The sequence below is a fragment of the Halichoerus grypus genome, chromosome 4 (assembly GCF_964656455.1).
Source record: "Halichoerus grypus chromosome 4, mHalGry1.hap1.1, whole genome shotgun sequence".
Classification (NCBI taxonomy): Eukaryota; Metazoa; Chordata; class Mammalia; order Carnivora; family Phocidae; genus Halichoerus; species Halichoerus grypus.
Genome location: NC_135715.1, coordinates 165,586,020 through 165,601,153, shown reverse-complemented (window position 1 = coordinate 165,601,153; position 15,134 = coordinate 165,586,020). Strand labels below are relative to the sequence as shown.

Below are 15,134 nucleotides of genomic sequence, written 5' to 3'. Positions count from 1 at the left end.
TGGTTAGGGAATCCAAGGCAGGGCTTGCTGTTGGCTGATTGTGGCTGAGGTCACCTCGTAGTTGGCGGGCATGGTTTGTTCTTCCGAGCAAGTCAGAAAATTGACTGATTTTTGCAACTTGCTCAAGTCTATTTGAAAAATGAAATCGGACTATGGGAAGTCTTGTTTTGGTATGAAAACTTTGTCTGATTCTATTTACTTCTTGCTTACATGGGAACTCCTAGCAATGCTTGGAGCATCTCACCTGCTGACTTGGATTGTGGGGCAGGAGACCATTTTAATGTGGAATGTTCTCTGGGATCTTAATGGTGTGAGATAGCCCTTCTGGGCCTCTAGTTTCACTTCATTAAACTTGCATGATGTGACCCTTATGAGCCCTTCAGAAGTATTCAGGGACTAAATAACAGGGTCAGACCTTTCACCAAGAGAATTTCAGATTCTAGCCACAAAACCATTCCGTGTGTCTCTTCCTGCTCTGCCTGTCGACATGTGGACTCATGGTGTTCTTTGCCTCTGATGGCTGTTTCTCTCCCTCCCTCCTTCCCCTCTGCAGACATGCCTTGAATTGGAACGCTACCTACAGACGGAGCCTAGGAGGATCTCGGAGACCTTCGGTGAGGACTTGGACTGTTTCCTCCATGCTTCTCCTCCCCCGTGCATTGAGGAGAGCTTCCGGCGCTTGGACCCGCTGCTGCTCCCTGTGGAAGCCACCATCTGCGAGAAGAGCTCGGCAGTGGACATTCTTCTCTCTCGGGACAAGTTGCTATCTGAGACCTGCCTCAGCCTCCAGCCAACCAGCTCTTCTCTAGACAGCTACACAGCCGTCAACCAGGCCCAGCTCAACGCAGTGACCTCATTAACGCCCCCATCGTCCCCTGAGCTCAGCCGCCATCTGGTCAAAACCTCACAGACTCTCTCAGCCGTGGATGGCACGGTGACGTTGAAACTGGTGGCCAAGAAGGCTGCACTCGGCTCGGTCAAGGTGGGAGGGGTGGCCACGGCAGCGGCGGCCGTGGCGGCAGCTGGGACAGTTAAGAGCGGACAGAGCGACAGTGAGCAAGGAGGGGTGGGGGCCGAAGCATGCCCCGAAAACAAGAAGAGGGTTCACCGCTGTCAGTTTAACGGGTGCCGGAAAGTTTATACAAAAAGCTCCCACCTAAAGGCCCACCAGAGGACTCACACAGGTAGTGGTACAAGTTGGCCGCACGTGGTTTCTTCTTCTTCTCCTTCCTCCCTTAGGCTCGCGGTGGGAAGGGCTCCCGTGTCCCCAGGAGTGGCATCGTGCTGACTCGGAGGTGGCAGCCAGACGGGAGGGCCGGGGCGGGGCAGCAGAGTGCCGCACGTGTGACCTTGAGCTCTGCGGATGTCCTCGGCACAGGCCGTGGGCTTGTCTCTCGCTGGCTGTGCGATCCTTTCGGAGGCAAGGCCAACCACAGGCTAGAATCACACAGTTCCAAGGAGGTCTGAATGGGGCTCTGGTAGTGTGACTCACAGCCGTACACTGTACACGCGCTTGTCACCTCCCTGACACTTTTCATTGTTTTACGAGTGTAGCTCTGCGGTTTTGAGCAACACTGGAATCCGAGGAGGCACATTTGAAAGAACTCACAGTTAAACAAGGTAGTCGGGGTGTCCCTATTCACTCTTTTCCCAGCATCCCTGATTTTTCATCAAAGTCACCAACAGCAGGAGGGTTTCAGAGTTCATTAGATGTGATCATTCTATAATTAATTGGCATCTCCTCTTTTGCATTGTTCTCTGGCGCGTGCTTTATGGAGAGATGGCAGAATTGCTTTTTAATGAGCTTGTTACTGAGAAGTTGCTAAAGTGATTACATTGCTATGTGTGTGGGAAGGGCGAGTGGTAACCGATGGGGACTGTATATTTTACTCAAGACTTCTGTGGTGATTCCCAGGAATCATATTGATCTTTGGAGCAATGGGATTATTTGGAAGAGTGGCGTTTATAGAGAAAAGAGTGAGATTGGCATTTTCCTTGAAACTGGTCTTTGTTCTGTGCTTTGAGGTACAAGCTTAGGGCTGGTGTTTCTTCTTGGTGTTAGCATCCTAGGAGCAATTACTGTCATTGGTGGTTTTTAAATGAGTCCTGGCTATGTCGCCTGAACGGTTTTGCATACTGCTTGCACAGTACAGCTGAATTAGGGAAAACTCTGAAAGTATAAGCAGCAGAGTAGGAGTGCAGTCCGGGAGAAATGGGTGATTGGATTTGAGCCAGGAGAAGTGGCTGGTGGGAGTTGGTTTTGGTCTTGAGGCTCATCTTCCTGGTGCTCTGTGGTGAGTTTCTGTCTGGGCTAACCAAGGAAGTGTGCAGTGCAAAACTCATTGGCTGGAAAATCAGAACAACCCGGGTTCTGGTTCTAACTCTGCCACTGACTAGCTCTGTGACCTTGAGAGTGTCCCTTTACCTTACTGGGCCTCATTTTCCATATCCGTCAAACAGACTGACTTAAGGTCCCTTTCAGCTCTAATGCTCTGTGGTGTGGGAGCATGAAATACTTTGTGCGATACAGAAGCACTTTCCTAAATAAGATGCGTAATATGTGTCTAGACAAAATCACCATTTTGAACCTCAGAGTCAGTCCCATGCATGGGAGGACGAGAACACACTGCTTTCCTGCTACACAGGACTTAGGCAGGTACTCCAGTTCTGCACTTAACTTCCTATGTAGCTCTTGCTTGGTTCATGGGAAGGTCTCCTAACATGACTTTTGAACCCTGTGGCTCAAGTGCAGAGTCCCAGTGAGGGTTTCCCAAGAGTCTGAGTGCCCCACCCCACAGACACCAAGGCTAACAGTTCCTGCTCAAGTCAGCTTTTGTTTTTTTCCTTTCTGATATTGTCCTGAAGGTCATTTTTTATTTATATTTCTTTCTTTCTCAAGTCAATGAGTAAAGTCATGACAAGACATTGCAGTGCTCCCAGGCTTTGATGGTGACTCACTTCCCGTTCTCCCCAGGAAACCAGAGAAAGCGGAATGGAGCAAGAATGTTGAGCTTTGTTGGGGGCGTGGAAGGCATGATTATGGACACATTTCTGAATTACTGACATGAAGACAGGCTACATCCTGTCTAGTAGGAAGACTGGACAGCTCTGGGGAAGCAAGATTCTTTTTTTTTTAAGGGGGAGTCCAGAGCATTTTTCTTCTTTTTCCTATCCCCTTCTCCCAAGAGATGTGTCAGAAGGAGACCTCTTTAGGAGTGATGCCTTATTTGGTGCTTTGTTTTTTGGGCACGGTCTACTCAGAGTGATTATCAAGGTGGAGCTCATTATGTTCCCCAGCACCTACAACCACTTGCCTTATGGTGGACTGATGTAGAAAGACTCCTCCCCATGGGGAATTTACTCAAGGAGGCGCCCTGCAGTATTGGAAGGCAGTGTTGCAGAGTGGTTGAGAGTGGGGGCTTTGTAGTAGGTGGACTTGGGTCTGAGTTCTGGCTCTGCTCCTTCTTAGATTTGTGACCTGGTTAAGTGATTTATCTTCCCTGAGTCTCAGCTTAGTCATTTGTAAAATATAGGGATAATTTTATCTATATCCTAGATTGTTTTGAAGACTAAATGGATCAATATATGTAAAATCCTTGGCAGATTGTAAGAGCTCATCGAAGATAGTAGTGGAGTTGGTTTGTAGTTATTACAATAGATATTGATATTGATTAATGACGATTGTGTGAAAAAACAGCTCTATGTAAGCTAGAAATAAGGCAAAGTTAAATACCGTCAAAAAGCGAGAAGCTTTTTCCTCACTCTTTGTGGGGGTTGTGATGCTCAGGGACACCGGTTGTAGAGAGTGCATCTGGACGTGCAGGCATTGGCTTATTGAAGGTGGCAGCGCTGGAGAGCTTGGCTTTCCTAAGACAATACAGAAAGCAATCACCTTGCATCCTCCAGAAGCATTTTGCCTGTAAAACCTTGCTCAGACATAAGCATGGAAGGAAAATTTGGTGCTATAAGAAAGAGAAACAGGAGGGGAGCTAGAGGTGAGGATGGAGGATGGGGAGAGGGAATATGAATTAATTTGGATTAAATGGATGAGAATCAGAAGTATTTATTTGGAATTGGTGTGAATGGGGCACATGGGGAACTGAAAACAAAGGTGATAATTTATGTGGTGTGGATGAACTAAGAATAATGAAAAAAGCATGAAAGATGGAATCAAATTAAGTGTAAACATATAAAGGCAATGGACTAGTAAAAGCTTGAGGGCAAAGGTGTATGGCGATGGGAATTCTGGTTGCAGGAGTGGCTAATATAAGTGAGTGGTGGGGCAGGGCTGCCCACCAAATGTTGAAATGGAGTTTAAAAAAATGGGCTCTGGTTGGATCCAGGCAAGTTATTTTAACACCGGGCTCACTTTAATTCAGTGGAAATATTTCTTTATCTTTCAATTGGGGGAGTGTTTGGGGACAGGAAAAAAAAAAAGAAGAAGAAGAAGAAGATGAGAAAACCATCAGGTAAAAGGAGGGAAAATATTGGCATTCTTTTCTCTAGAGTCATATATATGCTCTATCTCTTCTATATGGTAATATGTTGAAAAGGAGACACAGTTGCAAAAATGAAATAAAATAAAATGTGTGGGTCTCCCTCTATGCATAAGAAAGACAATACATTCTTGGTAACATGGATTTGCTTGCACTGAAGAATTTTTAAAATGTTATTCATTTAATCTTTATATAGACAGAATTTACTGAGCCGGAAAAGATAGGCCTTTTTTTTTCTTTTTTTTTTCTCCTTCTGTGGCTGTTCTTTTGAGGATGCTGAATCCTTCAAACTTTTTGCCCTGGAGGATGTTAGGCAGTGAGGTGATTTTTTTTTTTTTTTTTAAGGTAGCAGATGTTCAAGTTGGTAGCTAGGGCACCAATACTGTTTGCCCAAGGAGGTGAAGTTGGGGATGGGGGAACCGAGGGAGGGGGGAGATGAGGCAGGGACTGGGACAAAGGGAATATTGTGAAGTCGCAGGATCTTAGTGAAAGGAAGCATAGAAAAATGGACATATGGTTTATTCATTGCGAAGAGCACTTAGTGCTGGCATGTGCGTAAAAATGTCCTTTAGCAGCCAAACCATTACAGACCTTTCTCTCCCACTCTGTTTTCTGGTCTTTGTGTAACATTATTTTTCTTGCCCAGTAATTCAATCATTATGATCACAGGTTTATTCATCTTCTTGGAATCAGCTAAATAATCCTTATATGTTGATACAAAGGAAATCTTCACTTTCAATTAAAAAAAATCACTTTACTATGCTTGTGTTCAGCAAAAGTCAATTTATTGAAATGTTAGTAGTTTCTACACAAAAAGAGAAAGAAAGAAGTGTTTTCTACATTTCTTCTTGATCACTTCTAAGGAAGAAAAAAGCATGTGACTGAAATGGCATTTTGTGTTAATTGAGCCGACTTTTCTAATATGGAAACTCATATAAAAGCATGTCTACATTTATACTTTTCAGAGTGAGTCATGTTGATAAAGTCAGGACAAAGGCCAGCAATGAAATCTTTGGTAGTTGGTCACTGAGGAGGGAGAAAAGAGGCCATGTTCTCACATGTCTTACTTGGAGGAGTCTTTCTATGGACGGGGGTTGCTTTAGCGTAATCCATGGGTGTGTGGATAAGGACATTCTGGATTTTGCATCAACGAATGTAAAGGGATGCTTTTTAGGTGGAAAGATAACACAAGTGTGCAATTTACTTAACAGTTTATGTCTGCTGTGGGGCAGGTCTTGAGGTGGCACCATTTTTAAGTTTAACTCAGATTTAGGGAAATAGTTTGTTTTCAAATGAAAAGGTAGCTAAAAATATTATAAATAAAAGATGAGTGTCATGTTTAAAAGGCAAATAGAAGTGTTTATTTTATACATATAATGAAAGTTCTTTAAAGTTTGAAATGTAATTTATTTATTCAACAAAGATAAAACAATTGCTACATGCTAGGCATTGTTCTAAGTCTTTTACAAATATTAACCTTTTTAATCTAATGACGTAGGTACTATTCTTATTTTATAGTTATGAAGGAATGAGGCCCAGAGAGGTCAATAACTTGCCCAATGTCACACAGCTCCTAGGTGGCTGGGCCAGGATTCAAACCAAACAGTATTGCTCAAGTCTGAGCTCTTAACTTCTATGCTAACAAACAAGGGGAAAATAAATCAAGTAGATATTCTCTTAATAACTCATTATTAAGAGGAAATGAGAAACATAGTTTAAATACAAATGGACAATGAAAACCACTTTGAGTGTCTTCTAAATAGAATAAAGTTGGGAGGGTCCTTAAACATACTGCCTCATCAAGTGACTAACAGCCAGAACAAGGAAATTACAAAGGGATGGTCTTCCGTTTCTAGGCCCATTATTGTTACGGTTATAGTTATTGTTATTATGGTCATTACTATTAAACCATTTTTTACCTTAGGATTAAAGAGAGACTTTCTTGTAACAGTCCCAATTCACTCATTAAAATGACAAATGCTAATACTCCATCCCTATGAAATTAGGGCAAGCATTATCACATATGGGGAAACTGAGAACCAGCAGTGTAAAAATGCCTTAGCCCAAGTTCTATGACCTGCCGTGGCAGAATGAAAATTTGACCCAGGACTCCTGTCCCTTGGGCTTGCATCCTATTCGATAGGTGATCATCTTACTCACTTTGTTTGTTCTATCAGTCATTCCCCAAAGTACGCACAGATGTCAGGTGCTGTGCCACTGAGTAAGCAGTCCCTGGGAAAGGGACAGCCCTTCCAAGAAAGAGTGCAAAGGGAGACAGAGTGCTGAATGAGAGTAGGGGCGCCTATCAGAGGTCAGAAGCAGCAGTGAGGACGATTTAGAAAAAGTTGCTTTTCTCTTTTTTGGACAGGGTGTTTATTCATGCCATTCATCGTTTCAAATGATGCCGATGTGATAATACACTAATTTATATAAATAGAAGACCTAATTCAAGGTCAGGCATATCAACAGGATAAAATTAAATACCTCAGTCTGGAACTGTAGGGGGCCCACCGACCACTTTCAACCTCCTCAGCCCCATAGATAAGAATTCTTTGAATTTATACAATAGCAACTGAAATAGGGCAATTTTAAGGCATTAAAGGGCCTTTAATATGCTGAGACACATGGCTGCTAATGAAGTTTATCCATGTGTTGAGGCAGAAACTCATTAAAGCCCTATTATGGGATGGAAACTAGAATAAGGGTTAACTGTTCAGTTCACAAGGTGGAGAGAGTTTAATAGAAGGGTGTGATAGTTTGGATTTAGCATATTCAAGAGCTTAAGAGAAAGAGTTTGAAAAGAACGGGTGTGAATGAGATGATGGAAAACAATTGACGGGATAATTTTATGATTCAAGAAATTCTTAGAGCTTTACCACATGATAATTTAGCAATATGCTAGCTCTTAACATTTATGAAGATAAATTTCAGTAAACATATATTGGATGGAATGGTGTAAACTCAGCATATACACAGCAAGCACATTTATTTTATTATTATAATATGGTAATAAATGTAGGCTTCATGGGATGCCTATTCCAGATGTCCTTTTAATGGATAATTGGTAGTCATGAAGTAAATAAACATGTTAAAATGAGAATGGAAGAGAAAGAAAAAAGCATGAAATTAATAAGTATTTCATCATAAACAATATTTCTCGAACCCCCATTACACTACACACTGTTCCTTCCCCCATCTCCGAGGACCTTGCTTTTTGATGCAAAAACCTGAAAATGGTTTTATAAAGTCACTATATTTGGAATCTGGTCTGAAGAGAGAAGAGAGCATGGATTGGGGTGGGAAGTAGGAATGAGGGAAGAGAAAAGAGGAATCTCATTTCAGAAAAGGCAGCGGAAGTAATAGAATTTTATAAATTCTAAGATTTAAAGGTTAGGTCAGCTTTGTTTGATGGAGAGGAGAAAAAGAAGGTCATGAGTAGTCTGTGCAAATGAACGAGTGACATTGGGAAGGCCAAGTGTGGACTTAAAATAACTGTTCTCTTTAATAAATAGATAATGTACAGAAGCTGTTTCTATTATAATAAGAATGTTAATGACCGTGATGATCATGGTTATCCTGTACATATTATACTGGGGAGATTAAGTGGAGCTTTGTAAAGAGTATCTAAGTGATATTATAAGAATTAGCTGGGGGTAGACAATACTTATGTCTTATGTCTCTTGAAGTTAAAACAATAATGAAGTGATTCCGTTTGAATCAGACAACAAAGGAATTTAAGAAGGTCGTGTGTAATAAAAAAACAAAACAAAACAGTTTTTAAACTGGAATAATCCTTTTAAAAAGCTTAGTTAAAATATAAGGAGAGATGAAAATATATTTGTAAAATGAGTGTCTTTCTTTGAAAAATAGCCAGTTTGAGTTTCACAGAAATTATAGTTGAAATCTTGAAAATGGATCAAGAGAATGCAGACATTTCATATAAAGAGGTTAGTTCCGATAAGAAAATGGAAGTTTTTGGGAATCCAGCCTACTGTGGGCATATGTGTAGTGGGACGCAAAGCTCTGTCAGGTGACTCAGGTATTCAATGGTGAGAGGCTGGCTCTTTCCAACCAGGCAATTTCTCTTTGTCCCCACCCTGATGGAGGTGAACTGGATGGCCCTGGGCAAACCTGTTTCCCAAAATCTCAGTTCCTTCTTCATGCCCCACCTAAGAATCTTACACCTGATGCTTGCCTGCACTGAGTCACTTCCTGCCTTTGAAGCCTTCCTTTATTACCTTTCCTTACGTCAGAATGAAATTCCTTATTGTTATTATGTTTTTAATCTTTGATTATGGGAGGCTGTGAGTGGAATTTCAGGAATCTTCCAGCAAGTAGGGAGGGAAGGTGGGGTGGGTTGGAAGCTGGGGCAGCATTTCCCACCTTGACTTCCTCCCCTTCCTTCTCTGCTACTGGATCTTCTACATTTTCTAAGAGTAACTTCTTTTCAACCATTTTTAAAAGTCATATGTTGATATGACAGTTATTAAGCTAAATGTTAGTATAAGGAAGACCGTTCAAAGTAATCAAGAGTTAGTGACATTTTATTGTGCTGGTTATTTGGCCAACCAGTGACAGAGTTCTTTGCCAGTCCTGCGGCATCTCCATGTTTGGTTGCCAATGTTAGAATCTGACTAGCTTATGTAATGGAGGTCAACCCACTTAAATTATTTAAGAGTGTCTGCAGTGAGAATAAGCTTTTCATGGTTTGTCCCATATTTCTGTTCACCTTTCCTTCTCCTTCACCATCTGTGCTTATTGAAGTAAGAGAGTCAGGGACTGACCAGGACTGGACCCCAGAAGCTTTTAGGGATGGAAGACCCGGGCACCCCATTGCTAGTTCCTTACAGAGCGTAGGTCCAGCTTTGTCCTGAACTAGGCCTAGTTGGCAGATCCCGCCCACCGCTGCCCCGGCCCTGGCCACCGCCTTTTTTCTTTTTTTTTTTGGACCCTCCATCTTTTCCTTTCTTCCCTTCAAAAGTTACCTGCATTCAGGTTAGACCCCCTTTATTTTGTTTGCAAAATAAAATGCATTTATAATTTAAAACTCATTTTATATTGTAAACCACTCATCTGGAGTCATAAAACATAGAGTTAGGCTTCTTTTGTTATTTCTGCCTTCAGAATGCATCCTCTTTTCATTACTATAGTTGACATTTAATTTATGGAATTCAGTAAAGTAAAACTGTTATGCATATTGTTTTCAGTCAAACAAGGTACGGTTTTTTTAAAATCCCAACTTTGTTGGGCTAGGATAGTTTCAACTGTTTCACTAGGTTAGCTAAAGTTGGTAGAAGCCATCAATCCTTTTGTTTTAGGGAAGGAAGCCAGAAACCCTTCAGTTGAGAAAGTCCTCTCCCTTCATGGTAGATTATTGCTCAGTTAAGTGTGTTATGGTATATAATGTCTTCCTCTGGAGCCCTTGCTATTTTCATATCAGGGAATATTTTGTAAGAAGGACTATAAATTGTTCCACAATTGAAGGCACTTTTAAGTGAGAGAAGTTCTAGGAGTCTAATGGATGCCTTAAAAAAAAAAAGTAGAATTATATAATCTATGCCCTGATGAATAGAACCCATGAAAAGACTTGACTGGTACATATTCTAGTATCCAAGAGCAGCAAGATGCAGTAGGATTATCTGAGAATAGCTGTGCAGTAGTCGTTTTTAAAAGTTTTCTGTCTTCATTTTGTGTGTTCATGTGGGTTAATGTCACCTCACTGGAATTCATTACTGGGATTATGAATTTACCATGTTTGAATCCCCTTACTGTGGGCCACACACACTCTTTACCTGTACTCAAGTTCTCTTGTAGAAAGGAAATAATGATTGCTCATACTGAATTCTCAATTGGTCATGAACTTGTTGAAACTAGTATTGGTATTTTTAAAAGAACAACAAAAGATACATCTCCCTTCTCTGATGTAGGTAATAAGACATTTTATGTTCCTAGCATTCAGGAGAGAGTGTCAGAAAATCAATATGAATAAATTCAAGTACACAGAGGATTCAGCCTCTTCGGAAATGTAGCGTATGGCGAAATGACAGTATGCATTATTAAATATTTTTTTGCTTCACCCACATGTAAATATTAGCATATAGAAAAGGTACCATAGGCTACTTACAAATTTAGGCAGAAGGCGATTTGCTGGCTTTTTTGTTTTTTTCATTCTTTGTTGTTGTTGTTGTTTAGTGTCTCAAGGCTTACAGCTAATCTAAATTTGAAACTAAATACTGTCATTATGGAAGATTTTTTTCTGAGTTCTTCCAATTTCTCTGGGGACAAAATAATGGCCGCTCGAAGCAGTGGAGAAACAGTAATTAGGGCAAATAGTAATACTGTGCATGATTGAGGAAAATGTGAGGAAGGGAGGGAGAAAACGCAACAGACAGACTTGTACAGCCTGTTACTAGGAAACCACATCAGCATTAAATACAGTGTGCTAATTGGCTATCCTGTTTCTGCCTGGGTACCAGCCTGGGCCTGCTACACAGCTGTTTCTGCTCTTTCTGGTTGCTAGGTAACTGCATCATTTTTTTTTCCCCCCTCTTTGTATTCTGGAGGCTAATTGGCTACTTCTGCTCCTGGTGTTGCTGCTGGGTACCAGTCTGGGCCTGCTGCTCTGCTGTTTTCCAAAGGGATTTAAAGGGGGGAGGGGAGGAAAAAGGAAAAGGAAGATATGCTGGCAATTAATGGAGCATAAGTGCAAATTCTACACAATGTCTCGCACCTGCGTCCCCTCATCCTGCTTTCTCAACGAAATCCTTTAGCTATGAAAACACATTCGAATCTTGGAGTCTTTCTTTTCTCTGCATACCTTTTGAATGTAACTTAAAAGAAATAAGACATTTGAAGACTACTTAAATGATGGATTTAGTCTTCTTAAGAAAGAACTGGCAAATTGTTACACATTTATATTTGCTACAGGCACTAATAGTATTTGCACAAACATTAAAACTACTAACTTAATAACAAAGCAGCATCTTTAACATCTTAAAGGCAGTGCCGCTTTATCTCTTAAGTGGAACAGGTTCTTTTGTAGCCATTCTTCTTGATATCATACAGAGTATAAAGTAAGAAATAAAATGGACTAAAAGCAATTATTGGGTTTTCCAACTGTTTTGTTCATTAAGAAGGAGTAAAAGGAGACTTCTAGATCCATGACTTTTCATTATGGATGTCATTCCTTTGATATGCACAAGAAATGTCTCAGATGCTTTTGGTGGTACATGGCTTTACCCAGAAGTAATGCATGTTTTTGCACACCTTATTTTCTTTCCTTATAGCAAATGAACAAATGTGGTACAAAATAAACCTAAAATCAGTTTTGTGATTTTAAAAAAAGTGTAATTGCTTTCTATCTATTGTATCTCCTATTTAAGTAGAGGTTTCCATTTCTCACTGGAAGTGTGGGGAGGAGGATTCTTCAGAAGTGAAGTGATGCTTCACGGAGGTTTCACTTTAAATGGTTGAAAAGGGGTATGCAAATTGAGGCCCCTTGAAGAGGCAACTTCATTGCCCTGCAGAGGAGCTATTTTATTGAGAAAACTCTGAGCACGTTGTGTGACTGTGTTCAGAAATAGTTAGCAAAGGCAACTCTTATTTGACGCTAATGGCTGGTACTGGTTCTCCATACTAATGAGATCTACCACCCCCTATCGAAAGTGAAGCTTGGAGAGTTCTATTCAGAGCAACAAGCCCTGCCACTATCAGACCAGATCAGGCTCCATGGAATCATTTCTGCATAAAGTATCCTTAAAATAGGTAGGAGACCTCAAACTAGGCTAGGATGATGGAGAGAATATTGTAGTGTCCCAGAGACCTTAAACCAGCTAACCAGTAGTAGCTTTCCAAATGCAAAAGAAAACCTTATCAGAGGATAATGACAGAGCCAGCAAAATATTATTTCTGCTACCAGTTATTAATTACTCAGAAGTACTTCCTAAGTACTTACTTACTAATCAAGTCCTAAGAAGGACTTAGCCATTTGATTATGGGAGCCATCAGATGTCAGAACATTCCTTCATCGCTTGACAGGTTTTATATTCTGACTTTGGGAGGGGGTGGTTTTGATTTTTTGAGCCTTTAGTCTTTGTTGATGGTGGATTGTCAGAATGACTTTCCATGTGTGTGTATTATGGATTGTCCCTAGTCGACCGAAGCAGGATCTGGAGTGAAAAGTCCAGAGATGTCCGGGTGTCTTTTCCACCACTCTTCACCCATCCATTGGGTGTGGTTACATATCTGCACTCGCTCTGGTAAGACCTGAGAAACAGGGGTTTTCAAAGGCTAAAGTAGTCATGGATAGCCCCAGCCATGAACGAACGCCAGTACCCACTTCTGAACCTCCTCTCTTCCTGCTCCTCTGGGTGGGCTATCTTTATTCTTTGGATGAAAGCAATCGTGGGAATGCAGGCATGAGGAAAGGAGGCATCCCACCTAGCTGCTTCAACCTTTCGATTCGCCTCTGTCACATTCTTGGCTAATTCTCATCCCCACGAAATACTACTGCCTCTTACATGAGGTAAATCAGTTGACATACCTGGAAGAGAGGAATCTGATGGCTGCTGTCTGCCCAGCAGGGCTGTTGCTAACCCACATCATGCCTTTGTGTGAATCAGAAGCAGGTGCCCCTCCTGTGGGGCAGGTGCACCCCTGTGCTCGAGGGGTGGAGCTGGAGTCAGCCCTCAGCCCTTCAGCTGGACACCCCGTGCTCACACCCTCCCGGGGTGCCTGCTCACCACGGGAGCTGAGCCACTCCAGCGGGCCTTCCCTGACCCTTCAAGAACTTGTGAGGCTAATGAGGTGCCAGCAGGGACATGAAAGTTGCGTGCCTGTTTAAGGGAGGTCCTGGGGCCTCCTCTCAATGACTAAAGGGCCATTATATGTGAGAGCAAACCTTTTAGCCCAGCCATTCTCCCCAATGTGAGATCATTAGTTGCCTAATGCAGTGATTCTCAGCTCGGGCTGATTTTGCCCCTCAGGGGATGTTTGGCAATGTCTGGGGACAGTTTTGGTTGTCCATCTTGGAGGGGGATGTTGCTGCTGGCATCTGGTAAATGGAGGTCAGGGATGCTGCTGAATATCCTCTAGTGCATAGGACAGCCCCCCCCCCCCGACCCCCCACTCAAAGAATCATCACACCCTGAATGTCAGTGGTGCCAAGGTTGGGAAACTCTGGCTTCACACAACCTTAGCTGTCCTTTGCTTCTTCTCTTTGTGTTACTCTGCACCACGTGCAAAATACTTCCTCATCCTTTTAAGAGCACCCACCAGGTCTTGGTCCCCTTTTATGATCTTTTAAACATTGACTAAGTATAAATATTGTATAATTTATTATTTTCGTCAGGACTTAGATGTGCTGGTCTCCCCCCTTAGGACATCAGGGAAGTCTCTCTACCTCTGCTAGATGCTTAGCTTTCTAGATTCCACGTTTGTGATTGGAACTCTTGACAAGCGACATCCCCCTTACCCCCCCACCTTGCTGAAGGCTCCTGACCTGTAATAATTTGAGATTTTGCTGAGGCAGGGATTTGAATCACATGAGCTGCCAGGCTGGTGTGTGGGAGGGAGGCTTTTCGCCAAGTGGGCTTAGCTGACCGGGCACTAACGATCATATTCTACCTGTCCTCTGACGTACAGCAGCTTCACTGAATCACAACAGTTGTTTCCTCGTTATCAAAAAGAAGGGTGACTGTTGGTGCAGAAGTAAGTGTTTTCAGTCAGAAAAGAGAACTTTTCTTAGGAAAACCGCATGGCATTCGGATGCGCTCCTGCCGCACCTTTCCTATCGTTCGTGCTTCCGGTTCACACCAACACCATGTGGAAAGTACTGTGAAGCAGTCTGAGTTCTCGGGGAGAAAGGTGCTATCGGAGGTAAAGACATTTAAATGGCATTATCTAATGGACACATACTTTATGCTTACATTTTGTCAGGAGATGTGAATTATGCATTGGCCCCTTCAGCTACATTCACATGCATAGAAAATAATATTGTCAGACATGTCATCCCCAGATACAGTGGACAATATGCTATTATAATTGTATGGCATTGTCCTTGCTGTTTGGAGATAATACTGCTGACGTTATTCCTCTCATCCATGTGAATGTGGCTGTAGGGAGTACGTGACATCTGTGTCTTTCACATGGATTAGCTTATCCCTTGCCTCTTGGAGGGATTGCGCTTAGCGAGCCGGTCTCCTGGGGTCATGGTAAGTGCCATGTTTTGGATCACAGTTGTTATCGGACCTTAGTTTTAGGCCCAGTGGGCAATTAGGAATATTTAGCTTGATGACCTGAAGACACAATGGTTATGGAGACCACTCCCCAGAGCAGATGGGCTAAAGAAAGGGTAGGCTGAGGCCTTCCTACTCAGATTGGCTTTGGGAACGAGCAGGCAGTTGGGGACCCAGCCTGGGAATGGCTGCCTCCATAGTATTGCTTTGTCCAAGTAAATATGCAATAATATCACTTGCACTCACCTTTAGAGTTTACTAAGTGCTTTCACGTACCTCATGTCATTTCACCTTCACTCACTTGTGGGGTAAATATTCTCATTGCTCCCATTTTATAGATGAGGAAGTGGAGGCTCGGAGGATGATCTTTCACAGGTTTCTCTGCTGAGCTGTAGAGCCAACC

At 42.3% G+C, this 15,134-nt stretch overlaps 1 protein-coding gene across 7 annotated transcripts in view; it reads left to right on the top strand.

Moving 5' to 3' along the window:
• KLF7 (KLF transcription factor 7) overlaps nucleotides 1–15,134 on the top strand; it is a 91,243-nt gene that overhangs the window by 42,676 nt on the left and 33,433 nt on the right. For 4 of the 7 annotated variants that reach the window (XR_013447332.1, XM_078071240.1, XM_078071239.1 and 1 more), the window contains one exon: nucleotides 554–1,187. Coding sequence is in view for 6 of the 7 variants with exons in the window: in XM_078071240.1 (XP_077927366.1) it covers nucleotides 554–1,187 (634 nt within the window). In the remaining variant the exon portion in view is untranslated. The remainder of the gene's footprint in view (nucleotides 1–553; nucleotides 1,188–15,134) is intronic. The other 3 variants (XM_078071243.1, XM_078071241.1, XM_078071244.1) reach the window with 2 other exon arrangements.